This window comes from Dipodomys spectabilis, unplaced genomic scaffold, assembly GCF_019054845.1.
Source record: "Dipodomys spectabilis isolate Male_0828 unplaced genomic scaffold, ASM1905484v1 ptg000115l, whole genome shotgun sequence".
Lineage (NCBI taxonomy): Eukaryota > Metazoa > Chordata > Mammalia > Rodentia > Heteromyidae > Dipodomys > Dipodomys spectabilis.
Genome location: NW_024870792.1, coordinates 10793799 through 10810603, shown reverse-complemented (window position 1 = coordinate 10810603; position 16805 = coordinate 10793799). Strand labels below are relative to the sequence as shown.

The window sequence follows — 16805 nt, the reverse complement described above, 5'->3', positions numbered from 1 at the left end:
TGGTTCATGTACACAGCGTAGATGATACAATTTGGTAAAATATTGGGTAATTTGAGAAATGGAAGTTAAAGTTATGTTGATAGTGAGAGGAAATATATGTTTATTAATTAATTTTCATAAATAACATACTAATAAATATTTCAATCTGATTTCTGCTCATTGTCCATTTCATATTATTTTATAAATCTTGAAAATATTTTAAGATGCAAATTATGGAATGAATATTTTTTCCTTGAAAAACGATGTTGAAATAATAATCTCTAATACAATATTTGGATTACCAAATTTCCTCTTTGGAAGTAATGAAGTCATGTTGGAGTTTTTGTGAATGGGATTGGTAACCTATGAGAAAAGACAGCCAATGAATGTCTGCAATGAAAGTCTGAACAGCAGAGACAGGATCCTTGGCAGAGTAGGAATCATCAGGGAACTTGATCTTGAACTTCCCAGTCTTTGGAACTGTAAGGAAGAATTTTCTTTTGTTTAAGCACCCTTTCTGTGGATTTTTATTACATCAGTCTGAAATCACTAAGACATAAATCACTTTGATAGGTTAATAAAACATATACGACTTTAATTTACATTTGCTTCTAAGTTGACACAGCCATAACTAAATCTGACGCCTTAGTGAATGTCGCTTGATCTTTCACTTCTTATAGAGAAGGAGTATACTAGAAAAGAGGTGAGTTACTTTTTCTTACATATGACAGAAATCATTCTACAAAGTTCATTTCATATAAATATCCTGTGTACCTGGTTCCTAAGCTATGGTGTAGCGTTTAATTGAGTAAATTATGTAGATCTCTGAGTTATGTCTTTGTTACATAATCCAGAAAATTATGTAAATTTGTCAATCTATATTTTGTTATAATATAATTTATCAAGTTATATAGATTTGTAAACTATATTTTTGTTACTTCTTGCTCACAAAATCACCAATGACCTTCATGATGTCCAAGGTTAGATGATTTCTCTGATCTCTTTTACTTGCCTTATTAATACTATTCTTCATATTTGCAAGCTACTATCTTGAAACCAACTCTTTGGAGGAAAGTCTTTCTTAAGCATCTCATTCCCATGATTTAAAACCTTCTTGGGCATCTCCTTTTCTATTTGTTTAGGTTCTTGTTCCTAGTGTCTCTCCTATTCTAAGGCTTTTCATCCATCACTTAAACTTTCATGTGGTCTCAACCACATTACGAGCTATAAAATAGCTTGACTCCCAGATACATATCTGACCAAACTCCAGATTCACTACTAGTATATGCACAGATGAGATACATCTTATTATAAATGAATCTAAATCTTAGCATTTTTGCCAACTTACTTTTCTCCAGATTTGCCCATCTCAATGAATTACATTACTAATCCTCCTTAGCTAGTGTCAAAACTCTCAGTTGTATTTGGTTAATCTCTTATATGAGCCTCAGCCTATCAGATAACCTCATCAATTCTTGCTCACAAATTGTTCCTATCTTCCTATCTCTACTTAATACCTTAGACCAATCATTTTATTTAAATGTTTTAAAATATATTCTTTGTTGCATTCACAAATCTTTTATAGTCAGTTTGTCACATATTAAATAGATTCACAAGTAGAGTAGAGGATATTTATATCCTTCATTTTTCTACCCAGCAATGTTTCCTTTTGTTTTTCCACTCTCTCTTGTTTTTATCCTGATATATCTCTCCATATTTATTTCATCTTCCCCCTCTCTCTGCCCCCGCCCCCAGTTTCTTCTTTTCTTCTTGTTCTCTCTAGTAGCTCATATATGACATTGAGAAATTCATATCAACAAATTACATGATCTTTTACCTATATTTATACTTATTAGTTCTCTTACAATAGTAAGTACTTATATAAGTATATAGTAAGTACTTCCATAAGTACTTACTATTATATAAGTATTATTATGTAAGTACTTACATAAGTACAATAGTAAGTACACAAAACCAAGAAGTATTTTATACTTTCTATTATATTTCTTTATGTTTTTATATGATAATGCAACTCGATAATCCTTTCAAATCAATGAGTATAGATATACTCTTTCATTTAATAGATACATGGAAGTGTGCAGTATATATCATAACTTACACTACTATTATCTTAATGAACTTATCCCTCTTGCCATTTTTTTTTGAAATTTCACAGGGTTTATTTATTTTATTTATTTATTTTTTATTTATTTTATTTGTTCAGGCCCCCGGTTGTGGGGCCTGAACTCTGGGCCTGGGTGCTGTCCCTCAGCTCTTCAGCTCAAGGCTAGCGCTCTACCACTTGAGCCACAGTGCCACTTACGGCTTTTTTCTTTTTGCTTATGTGGTGCTGAGGAATCGAACCCAGGGCCTTGAGCATGCAAGGCAAGTGCTCTACCACTGAGCCACCTTCCCAGCCCTCCCTCTTGCCATTTTTTATCTTTTTTATTTTTTAAATTGTGAAAATATCGTACAGAGGTGTTACAATTACATGGGCAAGGTAATGAATACATTACTTATCAAGCATTGATGCCTCCTCCTTTGTTTCCCCTTCCCATCCTTTCTCATCTTCCCCCGACTCCCCCCTTCCCAGCCCTCCCACCCCCCAGCCAAAGTTGTAAAGTTCATTTTTTGACATGACATCTTGTACATCTTATTGTTGCAATGGGTCCACCTGTATCCCTATTTAAACAATTATTTTTTTCCTTTCCCCTTCACAAATTATATCAACATCAAATACAGTGAAAACAGGGGTTATACTATGGAAAGGGACATACAAAGCAACAAAGAAATAATCTTATAAATATGTTAGAAACAATAGCAAGAAATAAAAAACTTTTGAGTCCTTATCTTGGGGTTCATTTCACCTAACATCAACTTATCTGACCATTTCCGCTTGTCTCAGACATAAACTAGTAATTGCAAATAAGGGAAACCATGAGACCTATGTTTCTTTGGGCCGGTTTACTTCATTTAATATAATTTTTTCCAAGTCTTTCCATATGCCAGTTTTTATCTTTATGAATTAATGATGCTGCAATAAATGTTCTTGCAAATGTTCTTTAAGTATTTCTCTTTTCTGTGGCAAGTCTCAAGAATTCAATAGCTCAGTCAAAACTTATATGCAATTTTAACTTTAACAAATATTACCATTTTGATTTCAAAAAGATTGTAAAACATAAGAATACAATAACTGTTCATTCTTTATACTTACAATAGTATATTTTTGTTGTATGTTTTGATAAGTCAATTAACTGGCATCCAATTACATAATTACTTTCACAAAAATATTGAAAATATATTTGGCTCTAAGTTATCCCTGCCCTGGCCTTTATTCTAAGACCACCTATTAGAATTGAAAATAAAAGGAAATATTTTCAAAACCCTCATATCAGTAATATATGTTTTACAGGAAAATAAGCTTTCTATCATTATTTTAAGATATGTCAAAGTTCTGCATAATATAAACTTTATAGTTTAGTTTTTGAGCTTGAACCAAAGAAAACTAGGAAATTTTTTCTCTGTTCATTTTTTTCATTGTGTTAATTAACATGTTTCAACAATCCCTATATTTCTACTATTTATTCAGAGCTCACATCATCAAATAGAGAGACAAATTGGTGTCTTGTTCTATTAGTTTAAGTTATACCATGTGTTCAAGATTCAGAGAAACTGAAGCATGAAAACATATAACATCAAGTTTTTATTTTTCCTTCTCATTTAAAGGTTAAATCACTGAAATTCAGGAATGGAATCTATGCAGTTTACAAAGAAATAACTATCGCTTTAGTTGAAGGTATCTTGAAGTCCTTTGTAAAAAGGCATTCATTGTGATATTGTATACTTAAATATAGGTCCTAAACTTTACTGATTATAAGGTATCATTTTTCATACTATCCCTAATTTATATATGGCATGTAACCAATGACTCACACAGTTTTTAGGAGTGTGTTTTCATTCATGTAGCTTTATTAATTAATTAATTAATTATAGTTCTTCTTCCCTTCCAGTATAAAATTCGAAGCCAATAACTATATCACCACCACAAAAGCTTACTTCTCTTGTAGTATTTCTTTTGTTTTTTACTCACTAATAAAAAACTTGTGCATGTGTGTGTGTGTGTGTGTGTGTGTGTGTGTGTGTGTCTGTGTCTGTGTCTGTGTCTGTGTCTGTGTCTGTGTCTGTGTGTCTGTGCTGGTACTGGGAATGAGCTTTATTTTAAATAGCAGAATTAGAATATAGAAACAGGAAAGTACCTATGAGGCTATTTTTAGCTAATGATTGCCTGATAATTACTTTACAAATGATCTGCTTCCTTCAGGTCATATATAACATCCTCACCTTCAGATAAGGTCAGTATTATTGATTTAATATGCTAGTATATATTTAATATCAGTGTCTATTTGATATACAAGTGTATCTCAGTATTTCTCAGAATTAAATAGTATACATAGTCTTTTAAAATATTCTATAGCATATAGTAATTATACTTGTTGCATAATTTTACTTAAATGTGTTAACATCAAGCTAATTATACAGCCCCATATGCTTATAATTCTTATGTAAACACAAAACAAAAAAAAGAAGTCAAATGAAAATACAACAGGCAAAATATCCAAATTTGCAACCTTAATTTAATACAACAGATGATGTTGCTTTGCTGAAACCAAATCCTCTCTCAAACATGAGTTTGTTTATGATTGTTTGTGTGTCAATACTGATCTCAGCATGCATGAAGTTTATGGGTAACATGTGTGCTCTGTGATAGTAGTCTTCTTCCAAGACTTTCTCCAGTTTAAAGCTGCAGTACCACATCAGCATGCCCCAATAACATTTAGCTTTGACCTAGATCAAAAACACTGTTTATATGATGAATTCTGAGATTCATTCTCCTTAGCACAAAAGGATAAAAAAAAGTAATAAAACTTGTCACTAATGTAATCCTGAACATGAATATAAACCAAAAATACAGAAGCAGTACTTAGCAACAAATTATCTAGCTATATGGTTATGCAGTTGGTCCAAACCTTTTTTCTTTTCTTTCTTTTTTTTTTTTTTTTTGGTCTGTCGTGGGGCTTGAACTCTTGGCTTGGGCGCTATCCCAGGGCTCCTCAGCTCAAGGAGAGCGCTCTATCAATTGAGCCTCAGTGCCACTTCCGGTTTCCTAGTGGTTTATTGAAGGTAAGAGTCTCAAGGACTTTACTGCCCGGGTGGCTTTGAATCGCAATCCTCAAATCTAGCCTCCTGAGTAGCTAGGATTTTAGGAGTGAGCCATTGGTGCCCATTATAAGATTTTTGTTGTTGTTGTTGGGTTTTTTTTTGTTTTTGTTTTGTCTTTGTTTTTGGCACTAGGGATTGAACCCAGGACGTTGCACTTGCTAGGCAGGTGCTTTGCCAGTGAGCTACATCCCAGCCCTTTTCTTTTCTTTTTCGTTCTTTTTTTTTTTTTTTTTTTGTCCATCATGGGGGCCTGAACTCTGGGCCTGGGCACTGACCCTCAGCTCTTCAGCAGCTCAAGGCTAGCACTCTTACCACTTGAGCCACAGGGCCACTTCTAGCTTTTTCTGCTTGTGTTGTGTTGGAATCTAACCCAGGGCCTCAGGCATGCAAGGCAAGCACTCTACCATTGAGTCACCTTCCCAGCCAGTCCAAACATTTTAAGATTATTGTAGTAATACAATAATTATTTTGCATCTCATTCATGTATTTCATGACAAAAAAGAATATGTCACAGACACATTTGAAGTAGCACTGAATAAGCTTTTAGTTTATTTTCCCTGATGATACATGAGTGAAAGCTCAGTTCACAAAATCTCAAATCCTGACGCAATTTTAATTTGTGGGTTTTTCAACCAATTGTTGGAAAACTATCTACGCAAATAGAGTAAGCCCACCTAGTGACTAGGAGAGGTATGTGGAAGTTGTAACATGTGGCCCCAAAGAGCAGGCTGCAAATTCAGAGATTTATTCACTTTAAGAAAAAACAAAGTACAGCAATGGACTCACTGGACATTGATGAAAGTGAACTATGCAACTCATGGGTGAAGATGTAAGGGAGGAAATGTGAGGGAATGAGGGAACAGATGACACTGTATGTAAATATAACCTCACTGTACATGACCACTAAAACAACAATAAAGTAAAATTAAAACAAACAACAACAACAAACTAGACTGAGCTGGGTGCTGGTGGCTCATACCTGTAATCCTAGCTACTCAGGAGGCTGAGATCAGCCCAGGCAGGAAAGTTCACAAGGCTCTGAGCTCCAATTAACTACTAGAAAACCAGAAGTGGAGCTGTGGTTCAAAGTGGTAGAGCACTAGTCTTGAAAACAAAAACTAGACTGAATGATATGATGAATTCCAGCCATTGGTGTGGGAAAGAAGGAAGGACAGTGGTTTGCACATTAATTCAACAATGAAATCCCGTGAATGACTGATAAAAAAGTCAGTATTTCAATCTGATTTAAGCAAAGCAAGAGAGGAACAAGCAATGGAGTATGAAAACATTAATCTGAAATATAATTGGAGAAAAGTTAAGATTGAAGTAAATATGGGGCCAAAATGAACTTCAATTTCTTTTAGATTAGTGTCAATTTTGTATTTAAATTCTTAATTCAAGTAAGAAAGTAAAAAATTAATTTTTGGTAAGAAACTTGACAATTAACTATATGTGAATTATAACTATTCATTAAAATATACTAAATAATTTGTGACTTAAAATATTAATTTTGCTTATTTATAGCAACATATTTCCGCTGATATTTCAACCTGTTTTAAAATAAAAGTGACATGATTCCACAGAATATAATTCATGTCAAAAATGCTTTACAACCTTCCTTTACAAACAATTCACAATTGTTTTAAATAATCAGAATAGACTGTAGCTATCACAAGTGCTTATTATAATATAATAAAGAATTTAAACATGGTTCCTCATGTGCATCATCTGTTTAAATCATGACACAAAAATGAAAGGAAAAGGAATGACACGGAGGCAGAAATTGTAATTCATCACTGTTACCAACTTGAACTTAGAACTAGAGAAAGGTCTTGCTATTCTTTCTGGAAGTAGAGTGTTCTCATTTCCTATTTTTTCTCTTCATTGTTAAATTTACTTAAGAGAAACAATCCCATGTTTTAGGATAAGAATTCTTTTATACCTAGTAGGTATTAGGTGTAGTTTGGAACCAGATTTCATATAGTGGGGCTCACCCTTCTGGAATTAAAATTCATGCAGTGAAAAGTCTGTCAACAGAGCTCACTGGTAATGATAAGTGAAAATCTAGTATGAGAAGTAGTTTAAATGACTGATATAGGTGTAACCACTAAATTTGGATAAAGACGCATAAAAGAAACGTTACAAAATGTATTTCTTTGCAGAGACAGATTTACATCATCAGACTTAGATATTTTAAGATATATTTCGTCATGTAGAGAAAAACAGTAACTTGGCCAAAAACTTTTTTGTCTTTTCTCTTGCCATCCTTCATGTTTTATTTGTTTGTTATAATTTAGACATAGGGTTAGATGTAATTTATACATAGGATTACATGTCATTTATACATAACATTAGGATTGCCTGTCATTTATACATAAATATACATTAAACTTGATTTTAAAAAGCTACTACCTCAGCATCTTTCCATAAATCTAAATAAAAAAGGCAGACTATTCTGATTATGATGGATCTTGTCAAAGGGCACTAAAGATTTCAGTAGTTTAATTTATGATGTTTGTGTGTATATATGCATGCATAAACACATATGCATGTGTGTATGTGCAATTTTTTAGGGTAATGACAAATTGGTATTTAAACATTATATTTTCTCAGTTAGAGAACTGGCAATTGAACACCAGTGATCTATAATCATCTCCTAAAATATTTAAAATAATTTTTAGTTTTAAAAATTAAAAAATAATTGTTACTAGAAACAAAAATTTTGTATATAGATTATTATTCTTGCACAGAATATTCATATAACTCTGATTTATGATTAAGCTGGAAAGTGAACTTCATACTGTAGGCAAAGTTTGGAACAGTTCATCAGAGATAGATGATATACTTCAAGTAAACCTATTTAGATTATTATTATACAAACATTCACACATTCTCTCTCCTTCTCTCTCTCTCTCTCTCTCTCTCTCTTTCTCTCTCACACACACACACCCACACCCACACACCAGTTCATTTGGTTTCCTAAGTGTTTTCTTTCTGCCAAAGGTGTTTCCTTTAAGGAAACTGAAGTAGTTTACTTGGTAATGCTCAGTATTAGTCTGTATTAATAAAGGATATTTTTTTTTTACCTCTTTGACCCCGGTCCCCAAGTTGTAAGTTAAAGGATTTTGTTTTTACCTCTTTGACCTTGGTCCCCAAGTTGTAAGTTTCTAAATCTCTGAAAAACACAATAATGATCAAGCATTTCTTCCCAAAGTGTTATCTGCAGAAAATGCTGTATTTTCAAATTACAAATAAAAACATTTCTGTAAACAATTGGAACTAGGAATTGATTCAACTTCCAAAAATATTTAGAGAAAATTGAATGCTTTTTTTTTCCTAATAGGATTGTATTCATACTGAATCCTAACAAATCTTTGGTAGCTCTCTTCCAAAGAGTCTAGAAGTTTCAGAAATTTTAATTTCTCTTCCTCTCAACACTTCCAGACTCCCCCAAGTGGATGTCTGAGAAATTTAGCCAAAGACTAAATAACTGACACTTCATAATGAGCTTTAATCAATCCACATCAACTTTTCTTTAAAAAACAAACTGAAGCATGCTACATGAAGAAGAATTTCTCTTTAGTTGAATGTAATATTCTATTTCATCACCAAGAACTTAAAATTTACTTCCTTAACTACTGGGACTCCTGCCAAGCCTCCCCCCTTTTACCTGGCCCACCCCCTTTTTCACAAAGTGAAACCAAGCAGTCAGGTTCACTGAAAGACCATGTTATGATTTGCAGGATTCCTGCGACATAAACCCTCCTATAGAACACACGAAATAGACTGTGTGGAAACGGTGACCACTCAACAAATCAGATAAGCGCCACTCATATCTACAGCACCCTTGACTCTGACTTGGAGGCATCAGAATGTCTGGAATCTGCATTAACCAATTAAGCCTTTCAAGGCAAAAAGAAAATAAAGCCTTCAGAAAATCCAATGAAGGCATAGTCTACCAGCCTCCCGTGGCCTGGTATCGATCCCTTTAAGTGCCGACTAATGAGTCCTATGGCTATAGCAGCTCCGTGGCGCGTTTGTACCTGATGGGACTCTTCCCTCAGCCACCTCAGAGGAGCTAAACTTACACAAAGAGAGGATTTAACTGGGTAGGAGGGAGGGTGAGAGGGTGGGAGGGGACAGTCAGGCTCGGGGCCGCCTAGACCCCTTAAAACTCAGCCCCAGAGTCTTGTCTCCCAGGAATACAGCAGACCCCATTCCCTACTTTCTGGAGACAGCCCCGTTCCTTTCGTGCGCAGGGAAATTTTCCATTCAGGTCGCTTGTAGGGCTCAAGCTTTTGTTCACCACTGCTCGGTGGTGAGCAGGAGACAATTGCAAAGCGAGCTCGTGGCGGCGGCGTCTTTTGCCGCAAAGCATGCCTTTCCTCTAGCTTTGGCCATTGAGGAAGCGCGGCTGTTCCCGGGGGAGCTGGGTGGGGGTATGGGAAAGCCAGGACCCAGGACGCATCAATCAAGGAGTCCCAGTTTCTTCCTTCAGTCCTAGTCCACTCCATTGCCCCCACCCGTCCCCCAGATGATCATCACACAGCATGCACGCTATCCGAAAATGGGGGCTGGGGTGGAACAGCTTCCCTGGCCTGAAAAAAAAAGATTCTGAACAGAATACCATTCTCCATAATCCCCAAATCATATGGAGAGAGAAAGAGAGAGGGGGGGGGAATCTATCAAAGAAGCCAAACCCAGATGAGTAGCGATTATCTCGAGAGAGGCCCCCGAGGCGGGCACCAGCCCTCGTGGCCTGCAGTTGGAAGTGGATGTCTTTGGTGCTGAATTATTAATTTATTTCTCCCCCCCCACACACACACTCGCCCCCACCCTTCCAGCCCAACCCGCAGACCAGAAATCGGCGTCTCTTCCTTCCTCCCCCCCTCCGCCCCCACCTCGGAGGAGTCTCCCGCGCCTCGGTGGCCGTCGGCTTGGCGGGCCTGGGCGGGCCACCGCGCGGTGCGGGGCGGTGCGGGTCGCTCCCTCTCACGCCCGCCCGGGCTGGCGCGGCCGCGGGTCCCGGCGGCGGGGGAGGGCGGACGGGCGCGTGGGGTGGGGTGGGGAGCAGCGGGTGACAGATGTACTCTTCTGACAGCTCTCAGTATCAGCCCAGTGGCTCCCTGCCATTGGCTCCGTGCAATGGACCGGCAACGCCGCTCACTATAATAACACTCATGCCTGCCAGCGGGAGCAGCTCCGAGTGCGGGCGCCGCGCGCGGGGGACGCCGCGGCCGCAGCGATGCTGCCGCTGCTGCCGCCGCCGTGCGGGCGGCTCCCCCTGCCCGCTTCTGCTCGCCACTGACTGAGCCTGCCCGGGCCGGGTCCTCGCAGCCCCGATCTTCCCCGGAAGGAGGGGCTGGGGAGGAGGAGTCGCGGGGAGCTCGTCGTCCCAAGCCGGGAAGCCAACAGCGGCTGCACTCCAGAGACTGAGCAGAGCGCGGGGAGCATGCGGCGGCCGGGGAGCCTGGGCGCGCGGGGCGCGGGGGCGCACTGAGCCCGTCCTCCCCGGGGCCAACCAGCTCTCGACGCTGCCCTCCTGGCCTGCTGGGGCTCCGGGCAGCCCACCCTCCCCTCCCCGCGGCTCCGCGCGAGCTGCTGCTGCGGGCAGGCAGGCGCGGGACGCGGGGGAAGCTGCGGCTGCGGAGGAGGAGGCGGCGGCTGCCCCATGGAGTGTTACTACATTGTCATCAGCTCCACGCATCTCAGCAACGGACACTTTCGCAACATCAAGGGAGTTTTCCGGGGTCCTCTCAGCAAGAATGGGAACAAAACTCTGGTAATCACATTCTCTCTCTCTCTCTCTCTCTCTCTCTCTCTCTCTCTCTCTCTCTCTCTCTCTCTCTCCCTCCCTCTCTCTCTCTTTCTCTCTCTCTCTCTCTCGTTTAAGAATCTTAGAGAAGGCATTTGCTGGATTGAGGTTACTGTGAGGTTTGGAAGGTGTTGCGATTCAGCATAGTTTATAATATATTCATTCATTATCTGATGGGCGTGGGGCGAGGAGAATTGGGGGTAGACGGGGGAAATGAAGGCATTTTAGGCACGCTGCGATTCCTGGCTTTGGCAGACACTTCCAAAAAAACCCCTGAAAAACAAAAAAAAAACAAAAAAACTTGGGTCTCTTGCCACCCCACTCCATAAGGCTGAAGATTAGTACCGCAGTCGCTTGCTTGAAACAGTATTGATAGTTCCTCTTGAAAAAGGGGTGGGGGAGGGAGGGAAAGAAAAATCCTATACCTAAGCGACCCTATCACCTGTCACCTCGTTCATCTGAAGGTGAATGAGGATGTGGAGTCTCTGAGGGAGACCGAGGTGGGGAGCCATGTGCCTGGCTCCTGGGAAGGAGGAGGTGGCCCGGTGGAGTTATCATGTTGGCTCTTCCCTCCCTTGAAGGACTGTTGGCAGCAAACTTCTCTAGTGAGAACTTGTCAGTACTCAGCTTAGCAGAATGATTCCAACACCATCCCACCCTGTCAACTTTCAGCTTGTCACTCCATGAAGTTTGGGGGTTAGGGTGTAACGGGCAGTGCCCAGGTCACACTTCAGGCCACTGGGAAATGTGTTCGATAAACCCAACCTACAGTAGTAGAAGGTTCTCACTGGATCACAGAGCTACAACGTTCAGCATCCTACAAGGAAAGGGAAAAGGACTCCTGATTGGTGGGAAAAGATGAGCAGAGCATAGAGAATAGTGCTAAAGTGATGGCTCCTACTTTCATTGCAAATTCCTTTAGCTAGAAAAATTCCCTGCCAGGACCAGCTCTCCTGTATTAGTGTCTCTGGAGAAGTAGGTATCTCCATAAGGGAGAAGAGAAGGAGGCTGAAGTCTCATTGGGCCACGTACTGCAGAGAGTAGAGCCAAAGCGAAGGTGCAAATTTGGATCCACTAACGTCTGGAACCATTAACCAGCAGTTTTCCCTCTCCTTTTTTTCCCCCCCAGTATTTTCTTAACTTGACTGGAGTAGAAGTTTAAATCCAAAAGTAAACACATTATTCTTAATCTATTTTTGCTAGATATCTTAAAATGTATTTTACACACACACACAACAACAACAACAACAATAACAACAACTGTAGTGTGATTTCCAAGGAGTGAAAATTTTCATCTGAAGTTTTAAATGAATTCCAGCATTGATGGAATGCACCCATGTCTTCATGTTTTTCCTTGTCACAATTGGCTACCTTCTTCCAGGTCCCTTAAAACTCAGAAGCAAGACTAATTTTTGTTTTGCTTGTCATTCTGGAGGTGGTTGTTTGTTGTTATTACTGAACAAAAGAAAATTTTGTTTGGATTTCTTTGAGTATTACATAGAGTAGCAAACAATCCAAAGGAGATATTCATACTCTTCTGTTCGTAGGGAACTTAACTAGGTGGAAAGGTAAAACTTTGAGGAGGGAAAACTTTTCATTTAAAAAAAGAAAGCACTGATGAAAAAAATTCAATTTTCACTCAGAACAAAAGACAAACTTATTGAATAAGATTTCATGTCCCTAGTTACTCTAACAATGTAGGGGCCAACACAGTACCGTTCATAGAAAACTAGTTGTTCAACTTGTTAAAATATGATGACTGTTGATTCTTAATTGAATCTTGGGGTTTCTGACAGTGGTTGAATTTGCTTATGCTGACTAGTTGTGTGAGTTTGAAGCTGATAATTTCTTTATCGCTAATGTCTAGGGGAGGTAGGTTAAACATAGTTTTTCCAGTGTAACCTTGTAAATAAAATGAGTAACAAACAGCAACCATCTCAATGAAGTTAATAAGTGTAAGTATAGGCAAATGTCAGAAACAACAAATCATGTGATCTGAAATGACTGACATCATATTCGTTAATCTTAAGGATGGAAATTTAGGAATCTTTTGTGTTCTAATCCTTTCAGGTTGTTTATTAACAGTCTAACTTTGTGTTACTTGTGTGTGAAATTCATACTAAGTCATGCATAATTTCATATGATCATCAAACTATGTTTGAACAATTTCTTTACCAAAAACATATATGTGTTTTCAATACACCTTTTGATAAGTTTTGTTGTTGAAGATGATGAAATTTATGTGTGTCTTTAAATACAATACAAAAAGTTCTAGACATCTTCCTAAAGGAATGATTTTAAAAGAAATGTCTATACTTATCATTAAAATGTACATATAATGCTATGAAGACTTACTATAAACTATAATTCATTCAAACTAAAATTAGCATACAAGTAGCATATTAGGTTTAATGCTCTATGAATTAACAACTTTAATAAGAAACAAACTACCTGAAGATAATATAACACACTTTGAAAAGTACAAGTTTCTCAATTTATATTTTTAAATTTAGAATTGCCAAATAAAAACCTATATTTTCCACCTGGGTAATGTTTTTAATCTCAGAATCATGGAATAATAATACAACATTGTTTCTATTTTATTTTATATTTGATGGTTGACATTCTTGAATTTGACTTTTAAAATGTTACAGTTTTAGATTTCATAAGGTGTAATAGTTTTAAAGAATTTGAATAATATCACAAAGGATCTTTTTTTATTTTATTATTTTGGGAAAGTGTAACAAAGCTACTCGGGGAGAAAGTATTTGGATTTGTCCCCCAAAAAGAGCAAATTAATTTCATTTACAAGATGATGAATGTTTTGATTTTACTAAGATTCATATTTATTGAAAAATAATTTTATAAACTTCAAAAAAGTTCATGAGATTAATGTAAGACATAGAACTGCCAACACTGTATAAAAAGTTACTGCAGTGCATAGTTCAGTGACATTGATTAATATTTTAGCTTAAATCCAAGAACAATTCTGCCAATCATACTGAGATCATCAAAGTATACAATCCTCTCGATATAATATTATGCCTACTAAGCACAGCATTTTGTAAAAAGAGTACCTAAAGACAAACTTGCTGTTAATTTTCAACCTGCTCAGGAACTTTTTCCATTTGACAAATTAAAAATTTACAAATTTCCATTTTGTTCTTTTGAAGTGATGTCAGTCAACTTGTCATGAGATTTTTTTTTACAAACTGCAGCTCTAATATACCTTTAATTTTATGGAAAAAGAAATAAACTAATACTGTATTAATTTCCCAGAATATTTCTGGATAACTTACAGAATCGGTGGCAGTGAATAAAGTTTCCATTTAGTTATATACTTTTACAATTGATCACCCTGAACATAGTTGTTCTACGTATATACTTAAAAACTTGTAATATAGAATTTCTAAATATGCGCCATATTTTAACTTTTAATTTTATAATCTTAAGTATCATTTCTGAGATTTTGCTTACATTCTGTTAAGTAGTCAGCACTTTATTATCTTATGTCTTGAGGCTGTTTCACTTACTACTAAATTGAAAAAGACTGAGTACTTTTTGGAGCTCACACAAGAAGTAAATATTGATATTGCAAATTTCCTAAGAGATAATGTTACATATTCAGTTGTAGGCATTTTATTTTCTGCTTGCTTCAAAACATGGGGAAATATTGCCAATTCACAGAATACTTTGACTCTAAATTTATGTTATCTTTTATTCTCAAATGTATAAGCATCACTAAATTCTGTCTGGCCTAAATCCTGTTCCTGTAGGCTGCCCTCCATTTCCAATATAAATGGTAAGGTCATGAAGACAAGACATATTAATTTATTAATTGGTTCCTCACATACTTGTTATTTAATCCATTCAAAATTCCATTGCAAAACCCACTTCTAGGCACTACAGGTTTTCTGTTTTCAGCACGACTATTACATGCTATGGTTAGTAATGTTCCTATTCATTTTGGTTCTGCTGAAAAGAATATTCATCTCTTTTGATGTGTATACAGATTTCTTGTTACTCAGTCTATTTTCATGTGAATAACTTTGCAAAAGAGGAAAATTTTTTTTGTGTATATAAGAACTTACAAAATTTACATAGATGTTTAAAATATACTATATGATGGGAGGGGTAGATCCTGGGACTTGAACTCAGCCTGGACACTGTTACTGAATAATTTTGCTCAAGTCTAGCTCTCTATTATTTCAGCCACAGCTCTAGCTTCAGACTTTATGATGGTTTATGGAGCTAAGAGTCTCATGGACTTTCCTACCTACGTTGGCTTCAAACCATGAGTTTCAGATCTTGGCCTTCTGAGTAACTAAGATTACATTGGCTTCAGTGGCTATTTTGTTTTAATTATAATTATAGAATATATTTTATTGTGCATGTTTTTTCCTAATACGTTTCCTATGTCTCTTAGAGAATGCAATCTGAAAACATTTTCCCACTCACTGAGGCTAATTTTGGTGATAAATTAATAGTATAATTAGGGTTAAACAGATCAATTTCTAGATAGTGCAACTGAAAATTTGACATTGGTAGATTCACATTCTCAACAGAGTTTAAGAGCAAGGATAGATTAGTGTGGCATATTAATATATTCTCAAACTATTGAACTTGATTTTTTCATTTAATCAATTTCCTTAAAACTCCTATACATTCACTATTAAATATTATTATATCCTACCTTGTTTTTCTGAACTTTATCTACCAAATTGGTTTTTATTGTGGTGAAACTTTTTATCATATATATATATATATATATATATATATATATATATATATATGCCTTTTTAGAACACATTCAACTAAGGAAAACCACTGATAGTTAAATTTTTATTGTGAAATGTAGGCGATATTGTGGAGGTGAATGTTTTCAAGTAATACTCTTGATTTTGATTTTCACATAAGCTATTGATTCAGTTACTTGAGGTAGGTGAAATTCACATAGTGTCATTGGTATCTTGTCTTTCCAATATTTTGTGGTTTATTGATGGTAGCATTTACATTCTTACCAAACATGAAGGTGAACCAGATCTTCGACCTAGACCTAGACCTAGACCTAGATTATTCATACAGTTGTGTTCAGGATCAAATTTAGGCCATGGAAGCACTTCATTGAATGTGTATATTTGGTTTTAAATGTCAATTGAAAACTAATGTACTTCTGTTTACCACATTTCAAAATTGATTTTTCTTGTCCTGCATATTCTGTATTTACTTACACTTCCTCCTCTAATGTTGAAAGCACTCCAAAAATCAGTGTGCTTATGGATAAAGAATTTTCATTTTTGTACATGGGCCTTGATAGAAGCAATTCTTAGAAAACCAATAGCCTACGAAAAGCTTTCATCATCTTTCTACCCCTCTCTAGTATCTGCTTACCATACGGTAGTTGAAGTAATGGACAGTTCTTTTCAGATCAAATATCTAGAACTATTTTCACAGTAACAACAATGGAATGGTTTTAGAATAATATATATTTGTATTTAAGATGCAAGTTTTGGTGTGGCTTAGTGGTAGAACACATTCTTAGCAGTTCTGGATTCTATTGCAAGCACACAAAAAAATCTTAATAACTAAATTAAATTAAAACAGCAGGCTCTCAGTTATGTCACAAGTGTCTTACATATTTTCTTGTTGCATTTGCTCTTTTTCAAAATTTATTTGAACATGATTTTATTCTTCACTTTATGACTAAATAATTTTAGCATTTTACTATATAACCAAACAATTCACGTAAAATATTTGTAAACTGGTTTACAAGTGTAGCAGTGAAATAATT

At 36.7% G+C, this 16805-nt stretch overlaps 1 protein-coding gene across 1 annotated transcript in view; it reads left to right on the top strand.

The window, feature by feature from the left end:
- The first annotated feature begins 10870 nt into the window (after window positions 1-10870).
- The window catches only part of Znf804a (zinc finger protein 804A), a 235288-nt gene continuing 229353 nt past the window's right edge, over window positions 10871-16805 (top strand). The window contains exon 1 of the mRNA XM_042688356.1: window positions 10871-10981. Coding sequence (XP_042544290.1) covers window positions 10871-10981 — 111 coding nt within the window. The remainder of the gene's footprint in view (window positions 10982-16805) is intronic.